The sequence below is a fragment of the Asterias rubens genome, chromosome 11 (assembly GCF_902459465.1).
Source record: "Asterias rubens chromosome 11, eAstRub1.3, whole genome shotgun sequence".
NCBI lineage: Eukaryota > Metazoa > Echinodermata > Asteroidea > Forcipulatida > Asteriidae > Asterias > Asterias rubens.
Genome location: NC_047072.1, coordinates 14,530,407 through 14,554,761, shown reverse-complemented (window position 1 = coordinate 14,554,761; position 24,355 = coordinate 14,530,407). Strand labels below are relative to the sequence as shown.

The 24,355-nt window shown below is 36.9% G+C and overlaps 3 protein-coding genes across 7 annotated transcripts in view; 2 read left to right on the top strand and 1 right to left on the bottom strand.

Moving 5' to 3' along the window:
* Positions 1-1,990: 1,990 nt before the first annotated feature.
* On the bottom strand, positions 1,991-5,396 carry LOC117296429 (ras-related protein Rab-39B-like). The gene is made up of 2 exons (XM_033779346.1): positions 5,056-5,396; positions 1,991-4,597 (listed from the first exon to the last, which is right to left on the bottom strand). The coding sequence occupies exons 1-2, from the start codon at positions 5,304-5,306 to the stop codon at positions 4,165-4,167; spliced, it is 684 nt and encodes a 227-aa protein (XP_033635237.1). The 5' UTR covers positions 5,307-5,396; the 3' UTR covers positions 1,991-4,164.
* Positions 5,397-5,611: 215 nt separating this feature from the next.
* On the top strand, positions 5,612-11,405 carry LOC117296741 (solute carrier family 35 member F2-like). Its single transcript, XM_033779785.1, has 6 exons — positions 5,612-5,709; positions 6,946-7,252; positions 7,904-8,060; positions 8,511-8,670; positions 9,419-9,626; positions 10,405-11,405. Exons 1-6 carry the CDS (start codon positions 5,612-5,614, stop codon positions 10,663-10,665), a joined length of 1,191 nt encoding a protein of 396 aa, XP_033635676.1. The 3' UTR covers positions 10,666-11,405.
* A 3,020-nt stretch (positions 11,406-14,425) lies between these two features.
* LOC117296790 (protein quaking-like) overlaps positions 14,426-24,355 on the top strand; it is a 65,642-nt gene continuing 55,712 nt past the window's right edge. For 4 of the 5 annotated variants that reach the window (XM_033779845.1, XM_033779843.1, XM_033779844.1 and 1 more), the window contains exon 1: positions 14,426-14,907. In XM_033779845.1, the coding sequence (XP_033635736.1) occupies positions 14,550-14,907 (358 nt within the window). In that variant the 5' untranslated portion in view covers positions 14,426-14,549. Of the gene's footprint in view, positions 14,908-15,342; positions 15,400-24,355 lie in introns of those variants that run through there. The other variant, XM_033779846.1, reaches the window with a different exon arrangement.

The following is a 24,355-nucleotide window of genomic DNA, read 5'->3' as shown; positions in this document are numbered from 1 at the left end:
TTCAATGTAAAAACTGTCAACAAATTATACAAAATCTCTCATGAGCTGGGTTTACTGAAACAAATACACTTGTTTATAATAATTGGAAGCAAGCGTCACCAATTCCCCGACTGGTGGGTAGGTGAAGCTTTGATGTTCACTCTCATGTTCTACACTAAGTTACCACACGATAACCTTAAGTCTACTTTCTACACATATCTACCTGCATGCATTGTGCATGCCACATATGAACAATAAGGGAAGATACATCATTAGTTGTCAGATGAGTACATCCATTCCAATTCATTCAATTCTACATCATACAAATACTCTACATAATGGACTAACAACTGTTTGGTATGAATTCCAGACAAGCATAGATCAACAGCAATAGACCCCTTGCATAACGCGAAATGCTACAATTTCATGCACAAAGAATAGCTATCGTCCAATAATTATTTGCCTCCTTCAACACCAGTGAGGGCGCTTTTTGACTCCAATGAAGAAATTTATGAGCATGTTACGTCAAATGCAAGGGGTCAATGTGTGTAGCTTTTTGTAAAGCACCAAAAAGGATGGTGTTTCACCAACCACGCAATGTTCAATCGATGCCTTTTCTAATGTTATACATCCCCCCGAGATGATTTGCACTGACAAATGACTATCATTCTCAAGATAAATACATGAATCTCCATCTTCAATCTATATTACTGACTACAATGTAGTTGCCTAGTTAAACATCAAAGCATACAGTAGCAACTGATTTTGACGGACTGTGTTATTTATACTGGAAGATAAGATCCATGCCACAAAGGAAGATAAATTTAACCAATTCACTAAGAAATAACTATTGACGGACTGGCACAGCCTTGGTCAGATTGGAATACATACCCCATGAAAATTCCACCCCATGAATAAAGTTTGTATCCCAGCCCAGTCTGGAGCCGGTTGTCTTTTTCCTTACAAACTGCTCACCGACCAAAAACTACCTCGGGTATGCAAAAAATAGTAAATGTCCTGATGTTTCGACCCTAGCAGAGTCTGCAAGAAACGTCAGGCCATTAACTATTTTTTGCTTTGCAAACAAATTACATTTCACTTTGGAATCACTTTCCGGCTAATTTTTATGATGTTCCGATGTTTGTGTCAACCCTTTCAACAATTTATGTCACATTTAACTAAACAAGCATAAAAAGTTTCTTCTCTCTTTACAACCAGAGGATTCTCTCCAACCCTCCAACACACTTTTCTTTTGGAATGTTTAGCAACTTGAATTAAATAATGTCAGCAACGATTATTTTCGCTTGACTAACTAGCACTTCATCTTCGTTGTTTAAAACCTTATTTGAATATCAGAAGCGAAATTAATTGCATAGATGCAGACTATTCTTATTGGGCAAGCTATTCAAAAACACACTAAATGTTTTGCAAGGATTTCAGGTATGGTTAGCTGCTTGCACACATGTTTGTATTTATTTGATGTCCCGTTCATGAATTTCAAGGAAATCCTTACCCAACCGGTAACCAGGGGTCGATTTCACAAAGAGTTAGGTTTGGACAGGTCCTAGGATATATTGAAAAAGTATGGCTAGTCCTAAGTTAGAAAGGGTAACTGTCCTAACTCGAGATAAGACTAGTCTTAACTCTTTGTGAAATCAACCCCTAAATGTTTTTTTACAGTAATGATTACCTCCTCGTAAATGTGTTCAGTATTTGATGAACTTTTAAGGTGAGGTATGGAATTGAAAAGCTTAAGAATAATTTTAAGTAAATTCAAAAGATAAGTTTTTAAAAAAAATTCTAGAATACAGCTTGACTTGTTTGGTTGTTGGATTACTGGCCCAGTGCCATAGAGCTATATAATACTCTATGCCCAGTGCCCACATAACTGGACTTTGGACAGTGGGAATTTTGAGCCCTGTGGTTTCTCCAGGGGTCCTTTTTGACACCATACACATAGTGACATTGTGTCCATAGTGTTATATAATTAAAGGGGTGTTTCCATATTGTCTTTTTGGGACTCTACTGTAGCTCCAAATTTAAGCACCAATGTAAAAGAAATTGCAATGTGGATGCCTTGGCTATCCATTTAAAGCCCAATTTGGGCTCTGATGCCGACTTCATAGCTCTTACTGCTCTCTACTGCAAGAGCCATTCTAGCACAAACAGTGGCCTCCTTCATACAAGAATGGTGCCTTGCCCATCATTTCTATAGAAAGTTTCCACTGCAGTTGACACTTTCATTCCTTCATGGACTGTTCACATGCAAACTAACTAAAACTGACTCCCACCCACCCCCATTGATAATTGAAAGCCCTAGGTACATACACAAAGCTTTATAACTTCGGGTAAGCCTAAAGTCAAAATAGTTTTGCATAAAATATCAAGAGACTATGCCACGGTCACATTTCTGATTATGCTCCCCAGGCATTGTTTGATCGCAGTGAAATTTCAATATTTTAAGAGTTTACATTTTTATTTTGTCAGCTGCTGCCGACCAGAGTCTTGGCAAAGAAGAAAAGAAAAAGAAGTTGTATAATTTTGATTTTACTCTTCAAACTTGGTGCTTATCCTAGTCTTAGTCATTTGAGAAACAATTCACAGACTACTTGGGTTAGGTTCGACCCTTTGTCAAAGAGCAGATGTCTCAGCAACTAGATCACCAAGCGTGCCTGGCAGTGAAGAGTCACAAGTTCAAATCCTGTAACTACATGTAGCAGCGGTATTTTGAAAAAAATGGTAAAGGCTGACAGGTGCAAATAAAAACTAGGACTTGTTATCAAGGTTGTGGGTTCGAATCCATACTGTTGATTTCACAATGACTCGAATAAGTATTGTCGATAGTTATTGAATCACAATTTCTTGATTTGTGTAATTTATAATCATAGATGGTAACCCAATGTTTGTATGAGATCAGAGAGATTGGCTGTTGCCAGCTTGGTATTTATATTCCTGTGTGGGAGTTTGTCGAGTTCCCTTGACAGGAAGATCATCTAAACAAACAAACACAAATCCATTAAATTACACGTTCAAAATTCATTGCCACTGTGATCTAGTAAACTGAAAAAATTGACAAGTTTTTATAACTCCAAATAAAATATTAATAAAATCGTTCAATTGAAAAAGTATGTGCTGTGCTCGAATCATTGATGCATTTTGGTTATGAAAATAGATTTAAAAACATTTTAAAATGTAAATGGATTTAAATCTTTGTTATTCTAGCAACACATTGCTTCCGATATTTCTACATACAATACTTTGCATTACATACCAGTTGGCAAATTACATTGTTCTAACTTTGATATTTACACACAATTGATATTGATGGCGAATACTGGATAATTTGGGGTCCACATAATTCAATATACTTACTAAAGATACATACTGCATACTTCACTAGCATCACAAACATTACTTGTTTAGTATTTGTACCAGCCACAGATAATGTCTCCCCATTTTCGTAAACGCCACACCCACCTCCTCAATATATGGCTCTTATTTTGCGTCTCAGGTTTTGTCCATGTGTCAAGAATAATTTCTTATAGTAAACTGGACGGTCAAACATTTTCTAAAACTTGGTACTTTATATTATTTGGCGATCTATTTGTATTTTGTTTGAAAACATTCGAGTGAGGGTCGAGGTAGCACTATCAAGCAGTTAGAGAGTACGATCCCCATCCCTTTCACACAAAGCCCCTTTCTTAATTATGTTCAATTTCACCAATCGTGCAGGGCCTGATGTAGAAAGTGAAAACCTATCTGCTGATACATGTACATTGAAAAGAAATACAACCCAGTAAAGCTTTGTCCATCCACAGTCAATGTGCACACACACGATGTCTGCACAGTGTCACTACTCATGCCAAACTGTAACCATGTTTCCAATTTGCAATGCAAACTTGGCCTTACACTGATTCTTTGGATCAAATAGTTGTGTTCTTGATACATATTTTGGTATATTTTATTTCACCTTTACAGATGACAAATGGAGACCCAATGCATCAAGTTTTGTTTTTTACTTTAATTTACGTAAATTGCAAATCTTTAGCATACAGTAAGATTTCAATCAACATTCAACTTGGAAGCAATTAGGCAGTTTACTGGTTTAGGTTTATGAAATACACAGCCTTCTCTGGGTTATATCCCTTTGGGTGAGGGTACATTTAATACTACTATTCACCATCATCATGCACAGCATGGCCTTTTCTCCTGTCTTGGTTCTTCCAATCTTAGCGTCTCCCGTGGTGCAGAAAACCCTCCTTTAATTCCATCCCACCCATCTTGAATTTCCAAATCTCCTTCTTTGAGTTTGACATAAATCTCCTTAGCCATGACTGAGAATGCAGCCTCTACATTAATACACGCCTTAGCCGACGTCTCAATAAACTTCATATTATAAGCAGCCGCAAATTTCTCTCCTTCCTCCTTGTAAACTTCCCTCTTATCGTCCAGATCTGATTTATGACCAATCACCATGTACGTTGTGCTTTTTGGATTGGTGACATTCTCCTTTGCCTCCAGAAGCCATTCTTGAAGATTTTCAAAGCTTCGTCGATTAGAAATGTCATACACTAAGAGAACACCCACAGAGTTTCGATAGTAGGAAGTTGTAATGGACCTGAAAAACAGAATCAAAACAGAATCAATAAACAGGAGTAAATATAAAGCTTGGACATACATTGTACATAGTTGCTCAACATTAAGGATCGAGGGTTACGACCACCGATCACCATACAACCTCCCACTTGTTTTTGTAAGTGCGCATCATGATCATTATTATTAATTAGTGAATTCTAACATTTATCTGAGATTCATCAGGTTTAGTACTCCAATGAGTCTCCAATCAAATTCAAATCCTTTCAATCTTGGCACTGATCTTCTATTTTTAGCATATCTTGTACACTATACAGACTTCTTTAGTACGATTTGATGATACTTGAATGATAGTACTCAACCCAAAACATAAACAAAAACAGGCATCATCAACAGCAAAAAACAAATATAAATTTAAACAAACAAACACTCTTCCTTTTTAAACATAATTTGTACGATTTTACGTGTAATCTAGCATTATACCTAAACCGTTCTTGGCCGGCTGTATCCCAAAGCTGCAGCTTAACTCTCCTGCCTGGCGCCACTTCAATAAGCCGGGCGAAGAAATCAACCCCAACCGTCGGGTCAGACACCTCAACAAATTTACCGTCACAAAATCGGCGTAGTAATGAAGACTTTCCTACTGTCGAATCTCCCACAAGAATCAGACGAAACTGGTACTCCCATATAACTTCAGGCGGCAAGCCAACTAATTCTTCAGCTGGAGTGGACATATTAATTACACAATCACCATAATTGTCCGAAATTTGGAAGAAAATTTACACGAGAAACGCCGTTTCCAAGCGTTTAACCCTATCTCATGATCCGTGATTTAAAAATGGCCGCAATTTACTTCCGGAGGTCAGCTACCTTATTTACAATTTGTAATGAATATTCATGTTCTTATTTTTTATGTAAGATGAAGTGTGATTGGTGTATTTGTTGACGATAGTGCCGCATAGACCAATCAACGGAAGTGTGCGTTTGATACATGTGTGTGGAATGGTTTTATTATTTTATTATACGGTAAATCTTCAAGATGGAAAACGAAGTGAACGCACGTGGGACGTCGTCTCAGGGCATTTGTTCCCGTTTTCTTTCTCATTTAGGCATTTTAATTGGCCGTCTTTTTACTACGTAAGTTAAGTCGTTTGCATTCATTACATTTTTTTAAAATGTATTTTAGAAGTGTCTGGAAACGTAAATTTAAAACGTCCTTTTTTGTGGTAAGCTGCATGATCTGCATGATCCTCATGGATGGGTGCATTTGAAGAAATTGACTTCAAAAAGTTTAATTAGCAAGTTGCCAAGGTCGGATGTCAATTATTATAGTCTGTTCAGTGTCAAGTGAAATTGTTTATTTCATAACTAAGATTAAGAAGATTACAGTTGAGTTTATGGATAATTTCCCCACCTCGCCACCAGTTGTAGCATTAAATCAAGAAACAAAGCTGAGAACAAGAATTAAAAAGAGATGAACTAACACAGAATTTAGTCTAAGTTCTGTGGTATCGTTTTCGTTGACACAGAATTAAAGGAACGTTACAGAATTGGTAAGAAAACAAAAATCATGAAGATCACAGATACATAAATCTTACACAGTCTAATGATGATGATAGTAAAAAATATCCCTTGAAATATTTCTGTCTGAAATGTCATATTTGATGAGAAAATGTATAATCTAATTTCGCGTTTGGAGTTTATCGCTCAGTGGGCGTTTTATTCATTTTTATTTTGGCATTGATCAAATGCAAAATTTGTAATCGGTTTTTCACTGTTCTCTCGTGACCCAGATGGCCGATCGATCTCAAACTTCTACAGGTTTGTGAGCTAATGTATAGGTGGTTTACATAAAGTGCAGACGACACTCCCAGCAACTGTTTTGCTAGCAAAAACCAATTCTGTACTGTTCCTTTAGTTTAAGTTGCGATAATCGTAACCCTCCACCCTCCGGATGGTTTATCGGGAATTTTGATGTTTATAAATATTGATCGTCAGGTTACAATTATCGCAACTACACAAAGTTATGCACAGTTGAAGGCTAATCATACAAAACAAGGAATGTATTTATAATAATGCTTGAAAGTTCTGGTTTTAATGCTGGTCACTGATAATGAATATGGTTCATGTTTTTATGCATGAAAGTTGACAACTCTAATCTACAGGTGTACTATATTATACAATCAAGTTACATTTTGTATGATTTTTTCATGGTTTTCAATTCCAAAGTATTCGACTCGGCTTTTCAGCTGTATACAAAGTTTGCCTGACAAATGTGTATGGGGTTGTTATGTTATCATTTTGGAAGGTTTTATTCTGTCTCTTGTGTGTTTGGTTCTTTGCATCTTTACCTCTCTGATTTTCTCTCAACAGAAACTTCCTTAAGATACTCATCGGTGGACAACTGTTGTCTCTTCTCATTTGTGGAACAGCCATCACTAGTCAGCTTCTCTTTGATAAATACCAAGTCAGTGCTCCTACTGCACAATCCTTCCTGAACTACCTCCTCCTGGCTGTTGTATACTGCGTCATATTGGCCTGCAGGAGAAACCCCCAGGACAACCTCTTTGAAGTCTTCAAAGCTCGATGGTGGAAGTACATCATAGTTGCTTTTGTGGATGTGGAGGCTAATTATCTTATAGTCAAGGCCTATCACTTCACTACGCTGACTAGTATCCAGGTATGGATAATTCTCATGGATAGTGTTGTTTGTTTTCCAATTGATTACTACTTAGGCTACTGATTTGTACTGAAGTAAGTCAAATTCCCCCAGGGAAAGACTCAATACATTTGAGTTAGTACACATCCGTAGGGGTCAAAAATTAAATCATTGGTTCCGGTTATCAATCCAGGCAATAACTACATCGTGCACTTCAGACCCAGTCATCATGGACTAGAGTTGCCAAAGTTGCTTTAAAAATGTGAAATGACTACAACATGCAATCAACTTTAAGATCATTTAAGCAGCCCCTGAAATTGCCTTCATCCCTGTAACAAATGAAAGTTTAGAAGCATTATAAAAACTGTAATCTTAATAGTGAACACCAGTGTTGTAGCTAAACTAGTTTTAGTGGTGGCTCTTAACCACCAAGGGTGAGCAGATCAACAAAATCATTCATGTTTAAATTTTGGGCCATCTTTGCTGAAGTGCAATCTGGGGTAAATCTGTGCTTGGTAGCACAGTGTATTTTGCCCAATGATGGGCGAAATTTGTTAGTTTTTGCTTTGCAGGACGCCCAGCATTGCCTGCTGTGGCTCCAACACTATTGAACACTAACAAATGGAATTCCACTTTATTTTTATATATTTCTTTCCTCTCTTTCTCTCACAGTTGCTTGATTGCATCACAATCCCAGTTGTGTTGATTCTGTCTTTCTTGGTACTGAGAGTACGTTTTGGTAAAAACCACATCCTTGGAGTTGTCATCTGTGTTATTGGAGTCCCTCTTATGGTATGGGCTGACAGCATGAAAGACACACCAGAGGAAGGTTTGTTTACACATGTATATAAAGCCACTCAAATGCTCAGTGTTGCTATATGCTTCTCTTAATATTTATGCATGACATCATAATTCTTGCCCAAAATGAGGCTATGGGCGCACGTCCCTGCCACTTGCAGTGGCTGCGCCCATCGCCTCTTTTTGGATGAGCATTGTACATAAATATTAAGAAAGGTGTATTGGTGGTCACAGTGTTGCACGGCAAGTAGTTTGTCTGACTCTTTGGTGAAGATTTAGGGAAGATAAACTTTTGGTTCATACCTAGTTCAAAATATAAAAAACATAAGAATTATAGCATTACTGTTACTGCACCTTTATAGGCGTTCAAAAGCAAAATATAGCCCATACTGTACTGAATCTTTTGCAAGAAGGGTTAAACCTTGCATAAAAGTAAAAGGTACAATGTTTTTATTGAACTTGAACATGTTGTTTTGTTTAGATAAACCACAGAAGGCTCTAGGTGATGCACTATGTCTTGCAGGAGCATCTCTTTATGGATTCTCCAATGTAGCTGAAGAGTATGCTGTGAGACATTTCTCCAGGGTGGAATTCCTTGGAATGCTTGGACTGTTTGGAACTTTCATCAGTGGAATTCAGCTGTGAGTTCTTAAGGAAAATAATATGTGAACCCCAATCTTCTTTTGAAGTTTGAAATTTGATCTTCATGATCAGCCTTCAGAAAAGCTCTCATAACCTATTTATATTACTCTTAACCTGGTTGTATGTTTATCTTGTTTTTGCTACTTTTCTTTTTGTGTAAAGCACTGTGGTACATTTTTTGTAAGAGCGCTTTATAAGTGCCTTTGTAGGTTAGTATAGTAGTGACGCCATTTGTTAAGGATTTCCGCTCCCAGTTTCTACATAATGAATGTGTAAACTAGTGAAAAGCATGAACCAAAAATTGACAAAGTTAGTAAGATTGTAACAGGTGACCAAAACAAGTTAAAGGTTACCCAGTCACACATGTTATGGATGAAGTTTGTTATCCACACCTTTATCAGAAAACCTTTATTTTCCTGTTTGGTTTGGAAGGTGCTACATGAATCAGTCTCACATTTAAGAACAGAGCTTTACAAAACGTGGTCTTCAAAATGTTTGCATAATAACTTACAGTCCCAAATCCTTCTATAATCCCTCTATATCACATTGCCAAATTAAAGGATTAAGAAGGACTGTGGCAAGGAGGCCTAAAGAGCTATTACTTGTCACGGGGTCAGGCATCCAAGGTCAAACAATTTGGTGTAGAATGACATAGGAGATGAATATTGGAGGATATGCTACACACTAACATACAACTGCCTATTCTGTCGGGTTCAACAACTGATTATATATTTTTTACTTATCAAGGATTATTTTGGAGAGGGGTGAGCTGACAGCCCTAGTCTGGAGATATGAAGTCGTCCTACTCTTCCTGGCCTTTGCAATCTGCCTCTTCTGTCTCTACTCTCTCTTCCCACTCGTCATTAAGTGGAGTAGTGCCCTCACAGTCAACCTCTCCATCCTCACAGCAGACGTCTATTCACTCATCATCAGCATCTTCGTATTCAAGTACACAGTGAGTAGTTCTGAAGTTTGAATCTTCTATAGTTAGTTCAACTTCGTAACTTTGAAGGGATTGCTTTAAAGGCACTGGACACCCTTGGTAATTGTCAAAGACCAGTATTCTCACTTGGTGTATCGCAACATATGCATGAAATAACAAACCTATAAAAATTTGGGCTCAATTGGCCATCAAAGTTGCAAGAGACTAATCAAAGAAAAAACACCCTTGTTGCACAACTTTGTGTGCTTTCAGGGAGCTGTTTCTCACAATGTTTATACTATCAATTCCAACCAAAACTTTACTCTAGCCACACCTGGTCTCATTACAATGAAATGACCAAGTGATTACTATTGTGTCAAAGAACTAATAGGTGTAACCTCATTTTTCTGTACATGCTCAAAATAAGGGGAAAGTAGAGTTCATTGTTGATGTTGCAGTTCTACCAGGAGCCAAATGGAACAATTTGTTGCACCATATTTGTCAGACAAACACAGAGGCATTTTGGCTTAACACATGTTTTATCACCTACCATAATAGATTGATTACTGACCTCAACGTGTTTTATGACAGAAAATCAGACTCGCTCTTTCCAAACTTCAATTCTTGACCGTTCCATTATATGTAAACTTGGATTGATGATGTACCGGTAGTTGTTGTGACCCAGGTGGAGATTGAATAATACACCTACATTTTTGTACATTCAAATTATTTTCTCCGATGGCTTCATACAAAATTAGAAAAGGCCTTCTCAATTCCCTGCTAATATCTTAAATGTATTCTATTTCAACAGTTCAATGCACTCTACCTGGCATCATTTTCTGTGATACTAGTTGGAATTGTAGTCTATAGTCTTCTACCAACGCGAGAAGCTGCAAGTAACAGTCGCTATAATCTGTTCAAAGATGAACCAGGTATGAACTCAGAAAGTGAAGAGCGGCCAGCGTTACATACAGCCACTGGGCCTGAAGAACTCACAGAGGAGGAGAAGGAGAGTTGGCACAAAGCAGCGAGTGAATCATTAAACGGAAAGAGCGGTGACTCAGAGGCATAATTTGATTGGCTGCTTAATGAACTTTTGTGATGTCATCATGCTGTGATTGGCCAGTTGTCATCCTTAAAGTTATTGTCTACTTTAATTTATTAGTGAATGCATCACAATCATGAAAAAGGTCACGTAGCTCATACCGGAACATCAGTGTATTGTTAATTTTCAAATCTTAGTAGATGTTCATGTAGCTTTTTAAAAATGTTTTAAGATATTCAAATATCCCAGTACAGGTATACACTTATGGTATAGTGTATTAATATTCAATCAGCATCGAGGCAATGTTACAGGCACTTGTGTTACATTGCCCACTGGTATCAGAAAACAAGATTTCTACTACTAATGTTCAATGTAATGATAGCCACTGTAATGTCTGGTACTGCACTCAAAATCAAAGTAAGTTATCAATATTTCAGAAAACCCTGGTACCCGCTTTTTTTATAACTCCAACTTGTTTTTTATTCAGGCATAGTGTTGAATGAAGGTACATTCTATTTCATTACCAAAGAAAATACATCAAAACATAAGTCGGTCTACATCCTGTATTGATTCTTGATTTGTTGCTGTGCCTTATATGTGACTATTTTTACTTGAGGCAGGAACTGTTCTCATTTTCTTGCAATTTGTAAGGAATTTATCACTCCTTTGTTTCAGAAATAGGCCTATGAGATGGTCAGAAAGATTGATTTAAAAATGATATGCAAATAAAAATGCAAGCTGTAATTGTCTAACAGTTATTAAAAGAAGACATTGTAGTGTAACAAACTTGTTTTGCTTATTAAGAAAATGTTTTAATTTTTTTTATTTTTAGAGGAAAAGTACATTTTTTTTATCTTTGAAAAAGTTTGTCACACCTTTGAAAAGTTAATGGCAAAGTTGCTAATAAAAAAGTGAAGCAGCAGTGCTAGTGATTTTACTTGCGCAAGTATGTTTAAGTTAACCATAAATAAGATTGGTGATCAAGAACAAATTAATGTTTGATTTAATGCACTCAAGAAACTAGATTGTTGGGAAATGAATCACTCCTCCAGTGAAACTTATAATCATAAGTTGTAGGCCCAAACATCTTTTTACTGTTTTAGGGACATGCAACCAATAGATTGTGATATTATGGCAATTTAACACACCTAGGGCTCTGTTACTAAAATTTTGAAGTGATCTGATACATTTAGGCTTAATGTTTGTCATATATTTTTGCTTGAGAATTGAAGGAGTGCCACTTGAAGCTGGCTGCAAGTCCGTTTAGGGAAAAGCACAATATGTGGGTTTTTTCTGAGGTGATCAGCAACAATTCCAAGCAACTGACCTACCAAAAATTGAAAAGAAAACTCTGGAAATATATTGGATTGCTTTGTAAGAAGATGAGAGACTTTCAATAATTTTTTTAAAGTACTTTTGAATGTTTATCATTAGCATTGGGTGATTATTTTGGTGCACCCCGCGGCCGGTGTCAGATGCAATTGTGTCCGCCATGCAATACTGTACGCTCTGGGCACTTTTGCATATGCAATCATTTACGGGGCTATACAAAAACCGTCCAGTGGACATGTACATGACTGTACATGTATGTGCGCGCGTATGCGAGCGTGCATGCACTGAACCTACATAATGCATGCAGCATATGAATATTCACGTATTTTATGATTACAGCGAATACCCAACGGCCGAACATTTCCCATGTCATTCATGACATGCACTTAATTAGCATGGAGGTAGAAGTTAGCTTGTAAAAAAAAAGGCAAATGTGTTCCGTCGACCAAGGGCGTATTAATTTACTGCAAGGACGGTTTTGCACGGGGCGGACACAACTGCATATGCAAATGTGTCCGGGCGGACACAACTGCATTATGCAGCAGTGTCCTAGCAGACACGATTGCATATGCAAAACCGTCCTGCTGACATTATTGCATATGCAATGCGGACATTCCTCCGGATAGTATTGCATAGAGGACATAATTGCATGCGACACCGGCGGTGACGCGTGGTGGAAAAGACGTCCGTTAATAACTTAAACAGCCCCCTCTTGTGACAAAATGTAAAACTTTATTTATTATTTGCCTTTGGTCTTTGATTCGTTTGTCCTCAAAATTTAAATAGCCCCCTCTCGTGATTAAAAATCGTTTTGGAAAAACGTTTTGTGTGCATTTGATTCACTCTGAACTACGCATTACAAAAATCAGTGTACGGTCGACATTGTTGAAGTTAGTTTATTGCTGTTTTGATCTTGTACTATGTTTGCTTTTCTGCACTACTGTCTGCATTAAAAGGGTGAATTTTCAATTTACATATCTCTTTTAGTTCTGTCCCAAATAAGGTCAATTTTATCATAACCACCACCCATTGATCAGCTAGTAATTTATTCAACCTAAAATGAAATAAAGTATTGCACAATTCGGAAACGATTTTGTAATGTCAAAGTATACGTTTACTTTGCAGTTACTTCATAAAAAAAAACCGGATGGTGGTGGCTAGTATTTGACATTAAATCGATCGATCAACTTTACCAGCAACTATAACTTAGAAAACGTAGAATCAATAACCTGAGTGTCTGTACGCCTTTTTTTAGGATGGGAGCCACTGCTAAGGTTTCAGAAGGTTTTGAACAAACATTTCACGTTCGAATGGGGCATGTCTCCAAACACCGTCGTTTCTTTCGTGGTTTAATAGCCCCAGAGAATTGGTTTGTGTGACACACCCTTCGGACAGAAACCTCATCATGGACTATTGTTTGTTTTGCATCCCAAAGATTGTTTTCTTCCTCCATGGTTATTATTTACTTGTTACACAGGCGTCTTGGAATCAATCTTCAGGATGAACAAGTTGGCCAGGGTGTCTCTTAGAAACCAAACCCCCTCGTATTATTCCCTTCACCCACCCACGACCCCTGGGGTGTTTGGCAGCATCAGCCGTTACTAAAAATACAATGCGGCTTTGTTATCTAAAGAGTGGAAGATTTCCAAACCCGACTTGTCAACTTCTGCCAATGAAGCTTCTGATGGATTATAGAGCTGGGTAGTTGGATCATGGTTGGATCATGGATGGATGGTAGTTTAACATGTATATCGACTAATAAACAAATAATTGATTTTTTTCTCGAAGTTTGGATGACAAAACTTCTGAACACTTTTGAACATACTCAGAAAAATAAATACAATAATTCGGCAATTTAGCCATTTTCCAATGTGTTTTTTCCTCATAATTGTTAATTAAATATATCTTACTCGGGTTTTGTTGAAAAAGACTTTTTTATTACAAAAAGCTACAAACGATTAATAAGTTTTACTTGTATGTGCTTTTAAAAACAATGGTTACTTAAATACCAAAAAGTTTTACATTAAATTTGTAACTCATGCGGCATGCGCAACGTGGTCGACGTGGATTGTTCCATTTGTCAACTTTTGGGGAGGTAAGAAGGAAAATCTGATTGGAAAAGTTTTAGTACGTAATGTAATACAACATAATTTTTGTTCAAATAAATATATATTTATTATATATAATATGTTGAACGATTAAAATAAATAAGAAATGTTAAGAAAAGGGCTTCACTGTAGATTATATAACATCCGGAATTAGTTGGCAAATTTTATTATAAAGCATTACCCCCTATTTATGTAATGGTTTAGTAGCAGTATTGCAGACTTTAGTAGCCTAATTGGGCCACATCTCACTTGGTATGCCATTGTTCGCAACGAAACTGTTGGGCTATCTTTGGGCGTATTTTCTTCAGCTTGGGAAAGACTGAATGTTGTTTGGTCGACGAAATACGTGCGGCGTGGTACGGTGTGTGTTATAGCGTGTATACTGTGTATTGCGTGCAGCAATAAGTCGATATCTTGTGAACAAGTCAGCAGCACCGAAGTTGTATTTTAAACGTAGCTCGCTGCATAAAAATGTCCGTTCTTATGCCGAATGATTCGTGTAGTTCAGTTATTCCACCAGGAACGAACAGTGTGCCATTGCCAGTACCCGTACAGTCACCACACTCTATGTCTAACTCGATTCCAATCAGTGCTGCGGGGTTGCCGGGCGTTTTTCTCCACCAGGCACCGCAAGTGGTGAGCCCACCAATGCAACTTCCCGTAACACACTCGTCCAACATATCCAAGATTATGGCGGACCCTTCAACAGAAAAACAGCACCCACCGACAACCAACAATTCAGATTATTTAGCGCAACTGATCAACGACAAGAAGTCACTGGTTTTAGTACCGAACATGTTCATGCACGTAGAGAGAATAATTGACGAAGGTAAGTTACTGAATTCAAACATAGTGCAAGGCTTAAATGTTTTAAAGAAAGTTTTTATCATTGAACGCCATCTCTTGTGTTTTACTTGGAGTTCGTGCACTGCTGGAATTTAAAGTTTGTATTTTTGAACGTGGTGTATTTGGAAATGTGTGTGTTTTTTACTTATCCTATGAGCGGTTGTGTTCGATTGATGTTATGTATGGTCCCACTCGTTCATAATTGGTTTTGACATGCGTTCCAGAAAGTGTGTTTTGTGAGTTTTATGATGTAGATGTTTGGAGTTGGACCGAACCAGTCGTCTTGTTTGTGATGGGCCGGCTGTGTGTGTCCTTTGACCGCACACACATACATGTACACACACTGTACTTTGCTTTATGGCTACTTTATGTAGGCCTTTCACACACAAGGTGAAAATGGAGCTGTGTGTGAAAGAATGTGTGTGGGCAGGAAGTTTGCTAGGAATAGGATGTCTGTGAATCACAGTTTTGCACGGTCAGTGAATCTGCTCTAGAATAGGTTGGACCCCAAATTGGTTAGCTGGGACACAGTATTGACAAATGCCACTGGCTTGTTAAGTAATGAATTTTTTGTAAACCAACATGACCAAGGTGTTGGTAATTGGGGAAACTATAATCTCCATCATGTTATTGACTATTATTATATATCTGAAATGGTCGTCCGCCTTCTAATGTGAAAAAATACAAGAAAGTCCAACACAAAACAAGTCAGAAAGTCAGAAAGTTATTGTTAATATAATAAGTTATGTCAAATGTGAAAAAAAAGATTGCATATTATTTGTATACTACAACAACGAAGTCCTGGCGTGCATATTTACACAATTTTAGAGTCGTAACTAATTTTGTATAAATACTACCAAAGCCTTATTTTTTAGAGAGATTGTTATTTCCCCAAATATCAGAAATGTGATAAGGCAGGATCATAATCATAGTAAGTGTATTTTGTTCAGAGGGGTTGTACATTCTTTTGTTACATCATTATTGATAAGTAAATTATCTAAATAGCATGCTTACTACAGGTAAATTTGTGTACAATTGCCAAGATGATCATCTTCAAAAAAATCACTACCTGATATTAAGTTGTTTTCTTTGAACGAAAACTGTTGTGCACAATGTGCCTTGCTTTCACAGAAGTTTACATGACAACAATAATCTGTGACTGTTTTGAAAACAATAGGATTGAAACTTCATTTTTCCTGGTCTGGTTTGGTACATTACAATTACTTGGTGGTTATGCATTTTTTTTCTCATCAGATTTAAATATTCAGTACAGGTTCTTCAACACCTTGTTTAGCTGTGATTTCCTGATTACTTGTAACTTGTAATCTTCCTCCTGTTATTTGTTGCATCCTGTTTACTATGGGCAGTACTTCTAAATGTATGCCACTCTGAAACATTATAATTGGGCTGCATATGGCTGCACTTTATATTCCCAAGTTAGGATTACATGTATAGAAACCTTGCAGGACCTCCTGAGCGTGGGTAATTCCACTGAAAGCAGATTAAAAAAACTTGAAAGATGATCAGAAAAAATCCCTTTGAAACATGAAAGAAACTTATATGAGCCTATACCTGGGTAAAGTAGGCTGTTTTACATACAAAATGTTGCTGAAATTATTAACAGTTCATGAGTTTTCGAAATGATTGTTGATATAATTATGCTGGTGGTTAGAAACTTCAAATGATGAATTAATAAAATAAAAGACCTTGACTTGTTCAGATAGTACTATTAAACTTAAAGAGAAATGTCTGCTTGATTGATTAATTAATTAATTAATTAAATAAAAGACCTTTGACTTGTTCAGATAGTACTATTAAACTTAAAGAAAAATGTCTGCTTGAGTCACTTTATGGGTTATATAGAATTGATTGCGTGGTAGACTACTGCTTTCAAATTCAAAACAAATTTAATTTGACGACTCTCAAGTTCTAAGTTTTCACATTAACAGTAAAGAAAATAACAATACAAAAACCCTTGAATAGATTACACAATGCATTAAATAAATTGTACAAAAAAAAAATCCTTCAACTTCAAGTGCCTTTTGGTAAAAAAGGTGGATAATGTTTTGTCCTCATTCTGCACTAGTTGTCACATTTGCCTTTGAAAACAAACCCCTCTATAATTTAAGAATTGACTGGCCTTTCATATTTTCCAAATTCAGAGTCGTTCAGTACAAATTCAAAGGGACAGTTCCTAACAATAATGTTGCAATTTGGGAAAAATTTTGTTTTTTAATTGTGTTGAAGTGGAAGCCTGAAAGCATACACAACTCTGGGGATTTGAAGTCAAGAACTGGATTGAAGATACACTGGAGATAGTAAGCAATGTCTACTGCAGCGTTTCCAATCATTTTATGGATAGAACATGATTAGAATGACAAACGGATGCAAACATAACCGGTGAAGAAAAAGGATCAATTTGAAAAAAATTGTGCCTTATATTGTCAGTGACAATTAACTTATAATAAAAATTGTCGTATTTAAGTATGGATAGTATCTTCACTTGAAGTTGAATTTGGTGAAATTAGGAATGGCTGACTGTTTTTTTACAAACAAGTTTTTTTACCCATAATATACACTGTATATACAGTGTATACCTGTGTACAACATGGTACAACATAAACTTGCTGAAATATTTGTGCTGTTTTTCAGTATGTTCAGTAGGCCCTATGCATTGTACACTCCACACGGTAATACATTATTTGAAGTGCTTTATTTTAAATAGTCAAATACTTTCTCTTAATAAAAAATATGTCCATCTGAAAAACAAAAATGTCATGGATGGCCAAGAGCCTGTACAAGAATTTCCTTTAGAGTTATGGTTTGTACTTCATGAATGCAATCGTTGCTGATAATTTATAGAGATTTATATTCATTGTGGTCAATGTTCTGCTCCATTGATTTTTAGAGAGCAGGAATGAAGTATTTATGAATAGCTCTTTTCAGAGCTTAATTTTTAATCATGCTAAAAAAGATAGAAGTCTCGGGAAATTATCATCTCATTTGCGTGGGCAATCAATGGAATACAACTTTGCTTAAATAAAACAAGTACTGAAGTTAGTGGTACAAGTACAACGTACCTAAAAAGATGGAAGAGGTACCCATTCTTGCTGTTTAGTTATGTAATTCAATGGGAGAAAACCTTCAAAAGAATCAAACTAAATAGTTTTTTTTTTTACATCAAGGCTGAAAGTTTCCTTTAATATGTTTTACAGTACATTACTACTTTTATTTCAAGGGCAAAAGAGCTGATTTTCTCTTAAAGGATTGACTTATGCCAGAACTTACACTGGTTACAGAAACTTTACCGTGTGTTTTTAAAGAATTCCCATTCTCAGTGGTATTCGTTTGTATAATCCATCATTTATTACACAGTTCTCTCCCAAACAGATGGAACTAATTGTGAGTCGGTCTGATCGGTCTGATTTAAATTAATAAGCCGGCAGCACTGAGCAGTTGTAGCATCCATGACAGAAAGATTCCTGGCTCATTGATTGCATGTAGAGTATGCATGTGGTATTTGGGAATCTTGGCTAGCAGCCATTTTGAAAGATATTTCTTAGTGGAGTCCCACAGACTTCAGTTATTCATATCACAGGATATGTACATGTTGTGCACTGAGCTGACTGTTGATTGATTATACAGGCACAAGCTTCACATAAGTAGCATCGGGGAATGTGCTGACGCAGCTTCTTGGCCAGAAGGTCAATTTATCATGACCCCTGCCCTTGAATTCAAATCTTGACCTCTTCCTTTTAGTCCAGTCTCTGGAAGCTTGTATGAGCTTGTAAGACTCAGAGCCATTTTGTGGACATGGAGTTATGCTGTGTTTACTCACTTGTTTAACTAGCTCATGTACCAATGAGGTAAAAGAAAACATGGTTGCACTGATACATGTTCTATAATACTACATGTGTACAGTCTATGATTGTGATGTGAGGACTCCTGTAGTAAAGACTTATTGAAATATAAGACATTTCTGGTTAACTTACCACATGCAGAACATGCAGTTAGGATATGATGACATTGACAGAGAATTGATTTGAGTTAGCTTTGCATCACTAGGTTTTATTATCCTTGATGAATTATATTCAGCATCTAACCTAACAAGACCCCTAGTCGTTGTTGTACATGTGTCTAAGCCAAAACATGACAGACAAACAATTCCTATTATTTATGTCACTTCTTCATTACACTGAGTTGAGTAACCTGATATTTACATGAACTAACGGCCTCAATATCTACTCAATTGTGAAATGTCCACAGCTTTTGAATTCTCTTGTACAAGGTGACATTTCACTTAGGAAATATCCTTGGGATCTTTTATTTGCATGATTTTTGAAGTCCCTATTATCAACCCACTTTTGCATTCCACAGAGTTTTATCTTTTCAAAAGAGATTTTGATCGTTAAAGAGGTATGCAACATAAATGAAGTATCCTATCCATAGCAACACTAAATTATGATGTGAACATCAGAGGTGTGTAAGTTAAATCTTTATAAGTAAATTAAAACCATCACATTAAAATTGCACTGATGTAGTTGCTTCAGGAATATAAGTTAAAGTGCTCTAAGTCTGTACATTTTATACAGATTATTACAAGACTAAATCCAGTGTACTGTGTACAGTATTGTTTCCTGTGAATATTTTAGCCTGAAAGCCGAAGAGGCACATGAACCAGTACAAATTTCCTTTTTCAAGAAGGATTTTTAAGAGCCTTGATGTGGAGACTTTGTTATTTGTCTGTTCTGTGGACCGCAACTCACAATTTCCTTGTTAATGAAAAATTGCTGGAAACTGAATGGCAATAGAATGAATCTTGGTTATCTGGGACTATGAATCGTGATAAGATCTATTGGGTGATGTCCTTTAAAATATGAAGTGGGGAGGAATGTGTTTGTCAAGATAGAGTCTTCCAATGAGACAGGCAAGAATCAATCTGTGTAAGAGATGGGTATCTTGAGGGCATGCTTCCTGGCAGACTCAATCCCAGACATTGAAATCTCTTTGCAGCCACCACCGCCACATAGCATCATTTGAAGATAGAAACCTCAAGATCTGTGGTAGGTCATCTTGAAGTCTGAATGGGCTTCTTGTTGTCAGGGAATACAAAAGGAACAATCATGAGTTCACCCATTGTTGAACAAAATTTGCATAGTAATGCTTATGAGCAAATTAGTTTCAGTCTGTTCAAGATAAATTATACCACCTGTTTCTAGCTGTGTTTATATGAAAAACAAAATTGTAGGTAAAATTTTACACACAGTGTTGGTTATGACGGGTTAAGAAGCAGAAATATGTTTTCACATCCCTTGAAGAAACGCACTTAAGGATTTGTAGTGTTGCTGTGTAAATAAAGTAACTGGGGCACCTTGTCTACCTTGTCGATTAATTTGGCACCTTCCTTAAGATAAGGAAGCTTCTTATTTTTAGAAGCTTTCTATGGGTTTGCCTGTCTGCCTCACCTAGAGTCTTAGATCCTGTCAGAGTCAACCTACTTGAACTTTATTTTAAACTAACAGATAGTATCAATTTGTCAATATTAATAACCTAGCAAGTTCACTTCCTACTTGGTCCTACATAGGGCGACAATACTCAAATAACACTGGTTATTGGTTTATTTGCCAATTTTACAATGAACCTGCATGTACATGTAGAGTCATGGGGCAACTTAGCGGAAACTCTTGAGTGTTCCACCTCCATGGTTAAAATAAGTTGCTGACCGAAATAAGTGGGTAAGCACTAAGCAGCCACAATACATAGTGAAAGCCACTAGAGACTGTGTTCAACAGCAGAGTAATTTTCTCTCGTACATGTGTGTAGGCCCATACATAATTTTACATTAATAACACTTAGGTCATTTGTTTAGTTTAGGACAAGAAAACTATTAACTTCATGCATTTTATTGTTTTATATAATACTGTACCCGTATTGGTTAATAAAAATCATTTTACATGCATGCACACCGCATGTCATTGGTCATAAACCCAACATCTGTCATAATAAATACCAGCAAAACTTTAAAAAAAATATGGGGTAAAAAAAGTGATTAAAACGATTACTACATTTGCAGCCACGAAATAGTTTCCCCAATAATTAGATGTGATGTATAATCATGCTATTAAACCTGTGGGCTTGTACATCATAGGTTAGTGCATGTTCAAGTTTGAATGACATTTGGTTTGATCATGATATTTGCTTTTTTACAACCAATGGCAAACTGTACAACCCATGGATGGTTTGAATTTGTGTTAAAGATCCACATGGCTTGTTGCTCAAAATTTGAACCCCATCAGTAGCTCCCAAAAGTGAAGTCAATCCTGTTGGATTCAAGCATGAATGAAGTGAAGGACTCGCTCCCATATCCTGTACACCTGCATCCATTGCAATCTCCATTTCCCAACATTATCTGAGATCCTTTGCCTGCTAGTTTTGTCTGCTCCTCTTTTGGATTTCCTGTGAAATGACATGTGCTGTGGCAAGCCCACTTCCTATCGAAAGACAACACCATAGACTTGGAATGACACCTTTAAAGCTCAACCTCTGTAGCTGCTTTTTGTTACTGAAACACCATACTTTGTGGTGAAAGGTTCCAATCTCAAGGAGTTCAAACTTACTGATCCTAATAGAATTTACATTAGACCAGGAAGTAGTCAGTTGGCGGTATTGTTTTTCGGTGGTTTTAAAAAAGGTTGAAATGAATCACAGTAAAGCGTTGCATAATTAATATTTGGATGAGCATTTTGTAAACAGTTTTTTAAATGTAAATAAGTTTAGTAGGCCTACCACTGCATAGGCAATAGGTCTACATAGTAGGCCTTCAAAACTTCATTATTCTGTGCATGACTTTATTTAAAACTCTCTAGAATGAAGTGGCAGATTTGACCTTTAAAAATTCTCTCAATCTAACAAATTTTTATTCCAATAAACAATGGCTTGGTCAAGGTTGCAAATGGATGAAAAAATACTTCACTTTGTACATTTTCCACAAGATTCGTTGAGCACTCTCTGAAAGCTCCCAGGAGGTTTAACCTAATGGTATTGTTAAAGAAGTAGAACTAGTGTAAGTAAACAGCCAAAGCAACTCAAAAAAGCAGCCATGCCATAAGACTTGAGAGAGATCTGTTCTTCGGATGAATTTACTTGTTAGGATTTCCTTGATAAATGGAGGGAACATAATCGCTTTCCACCCGGCCTCTTGAGGAATCCCACCGGATAATGTTAACATCAGAGGTACTTTTTCCCTCTGACTCTCAGCATCGGCAGTTCACTGAACTGAATTGCCAATTGGAAATAGAAGCACATCGTGATGAAAGTAGACTCACTCTAAAGAAATGTAGACAATGTCGTTGAGCCAGAGAGGCAAGGAGTGCGGTGTGTAATTTGGCATGTACAGATTGGGATTCACAAGATCATCTTGAAATGTAGAAGATAATTGTGGTTTCCTGCACAGATCTGTGAGTTTTTGCTTTAGGCAATTCTTTTAGGGCAAACGTCATCTGACCATGATGATATGACCAGGGTCAGAACACACAGAATTTGGTTGTGACCAGACTTTATGCTGCATTTTTGTTTGTCACCATATCAGTATCAGGTGACTTGTTTGAAGTTTACTTTGAAAGTTTCTACTTGGTGCTGCGTTATGAGGGATATCAGCAAATATGTTTTGTTTTCGTTCAAAGATGAACTATTTTGATGTTATTTGCGAATCCTAACTAAGGTTTACAGTTTAAATATGCTTGTTGCAAAGTTGTCATGTGCCAGTGTTGTTTCATCTTCTCTTATAATAGCTTGTTCCTCGCTCTGGAAAACAAATCTGTGTATGTGTTTATTTTGTCCACTAGTCTCGAAACTAAACTGAAACCAAACAAATGTTGAAGTATTTACTATATGCCACATTGCTTGGATACCACACTTGTGAACCATTCTACTAATATACATAATGTATATTAATACTGGTTGAACGTATCGGTCAAAATGGTTAAGCCCAGCCCCATTGGCCTTGCCAACAGGAGTTGTGCCCTGTTTAGTAGTTGCACCCCTGGTATGCCCTAATGAGCTCCAACAATACCACTGCCATGAAGTATTCTGATCTTTTCATTCTCCCCATTGAAAATCCCAACACAATCGATGTCATCAGCCATTCAACAGTGCAGTGGAAAATAGGTACCCCTTGTGGAGAGCTACGCTGAAAGACTTTTTTTTTTTTAAAGCCCACCTTTGATTGTTGGGCTTTTTTTAAATTGTGGTTTTAAGGGGAAATGGAAAGAGCCAGGGCCATGCACAGTGCATTCTGAATCCAGGGAAGGAGGATTAGCGTGTTGAAAATTAGACTTGCAAATGATATTCACTGTGATGGATTTGTAAAGGCATGGCTACTGGGCTGCCATTGTGAACCAAGGACTTAGTTCTACTGCTGTGTTGGAATTTTAAATCCATGATGCACTGTGTGAACATGGAGTGAAGTGGTTTGCAATGGGGTGTGTGGGAGGGCTGTTGTGTTAGGTTGTGATTGGTATGCCTCAAATGAAGCATCCTGCGAGAAAGCTAGAGATTAATATGCCACACCCAAAAAAGCTAATTGACTTTGTGTCTGAGAACCCACCCCGCCCCCCCAAAAAAATACTAATAATGTAAACGACGGCGATTCCAGTTTGGTAGAAAATAGCTTCAAGGTATATGTTTTGACCGACTTCTAAGTTCTAGAATTTAGAAAGTACAGTTGAGTGAGTGTTAGAGGAAATGTGAACACAAAACGCTTGTGTCTGGGTTTTATGTGAAAGTGCATTGTGTATTGACATCAAAGGCATGTATACACAATGTCAGCAGTGGTGTACCCTTTAAACTCATCAAAATGTTTTTATCTCCAAACAGATTCTCAAAGACTTGCAGTAAAATCTGGCGCCATGAATGCTGAATGGTGAACAAATTCAGCATTGATGTTCAATAAAAATGCATTGGAAACAATTGGGGTATAGGGGAAAGACTCAACTTCATTTGTTTCCTTATTTTTCTGTGAAGACAGGGAAATTCAATTTCAAATGGATTTTCTATTCGCCACAAACTTTGATTAAATACATCGGACAGTGGCCTACCTGTATATTGTATCTCAAAGGCAAAATAAATGATAAATGCAATATTGGGGAACTTGCTGTAAAACCATAGAATTTCTTGATGAAGGTTAATTGTGAAGAGTTTTTTATTGTTAATTTATTTGATCTTACATCGAGTTTCTTGTAAAAAAAAAAATACGGATAAATTAGTAAAGGTGTAACTGGCAACTGATGGTTAATATTTTTGTCATCAGTTACACTTACTAAACCCAAAGCAGGGTCAGCATTTTCAATGATTGGCTTCACTGGTTAGTATCAGATACTCACAAATATTGAAAATGTGCATGTGTAATTAGCATGCAATATGTACACCACCAC

What these genes read in the sequence shown, in the direction of transcription:
- LOC117296741 (XM_033779785.1), top strand. Translation starts at nt 5,612, where the DNA reads ATGGAAAACGAAGTGAACGCACGTGGGACGTCGTCTCAGGGCATTTGT. An exon ending in CTACGCTGACTAGTATCCAG is followed by an intron (nt 7,253 to 7,903) that starts GTATGGATAATT and finishes TTTCTCTCACAG; the next exon opens with TTGCTTGATTGCATCACAAT. An exon ending in GAAAGACACACCAGAGGAAG is followed by an intron (nt 8,061 to 8,510) that starts GTTTGTTTACAC and finishes TGTTTTGTTTAG; the next exon opens with ATAAACCACAGAAGGCTCTA.
- LOC117296429 (XM_033779346.1), bottom strand. Translation starts at nt 5,306, where the DNA reads ATGTCCACTCCAGCTGAAGAATTAGTTGGCTTGCCGCCTGAAGTTATA. An exon ending in GCCGGCCAAGAACGGTTTAG is followed by an intron (nt 4,598 to 5,055) that starts GTATAATGCTAG and finishes TCTGTTTTTCAG; the next exon opens with GTCCATTACAACTTCCTACT.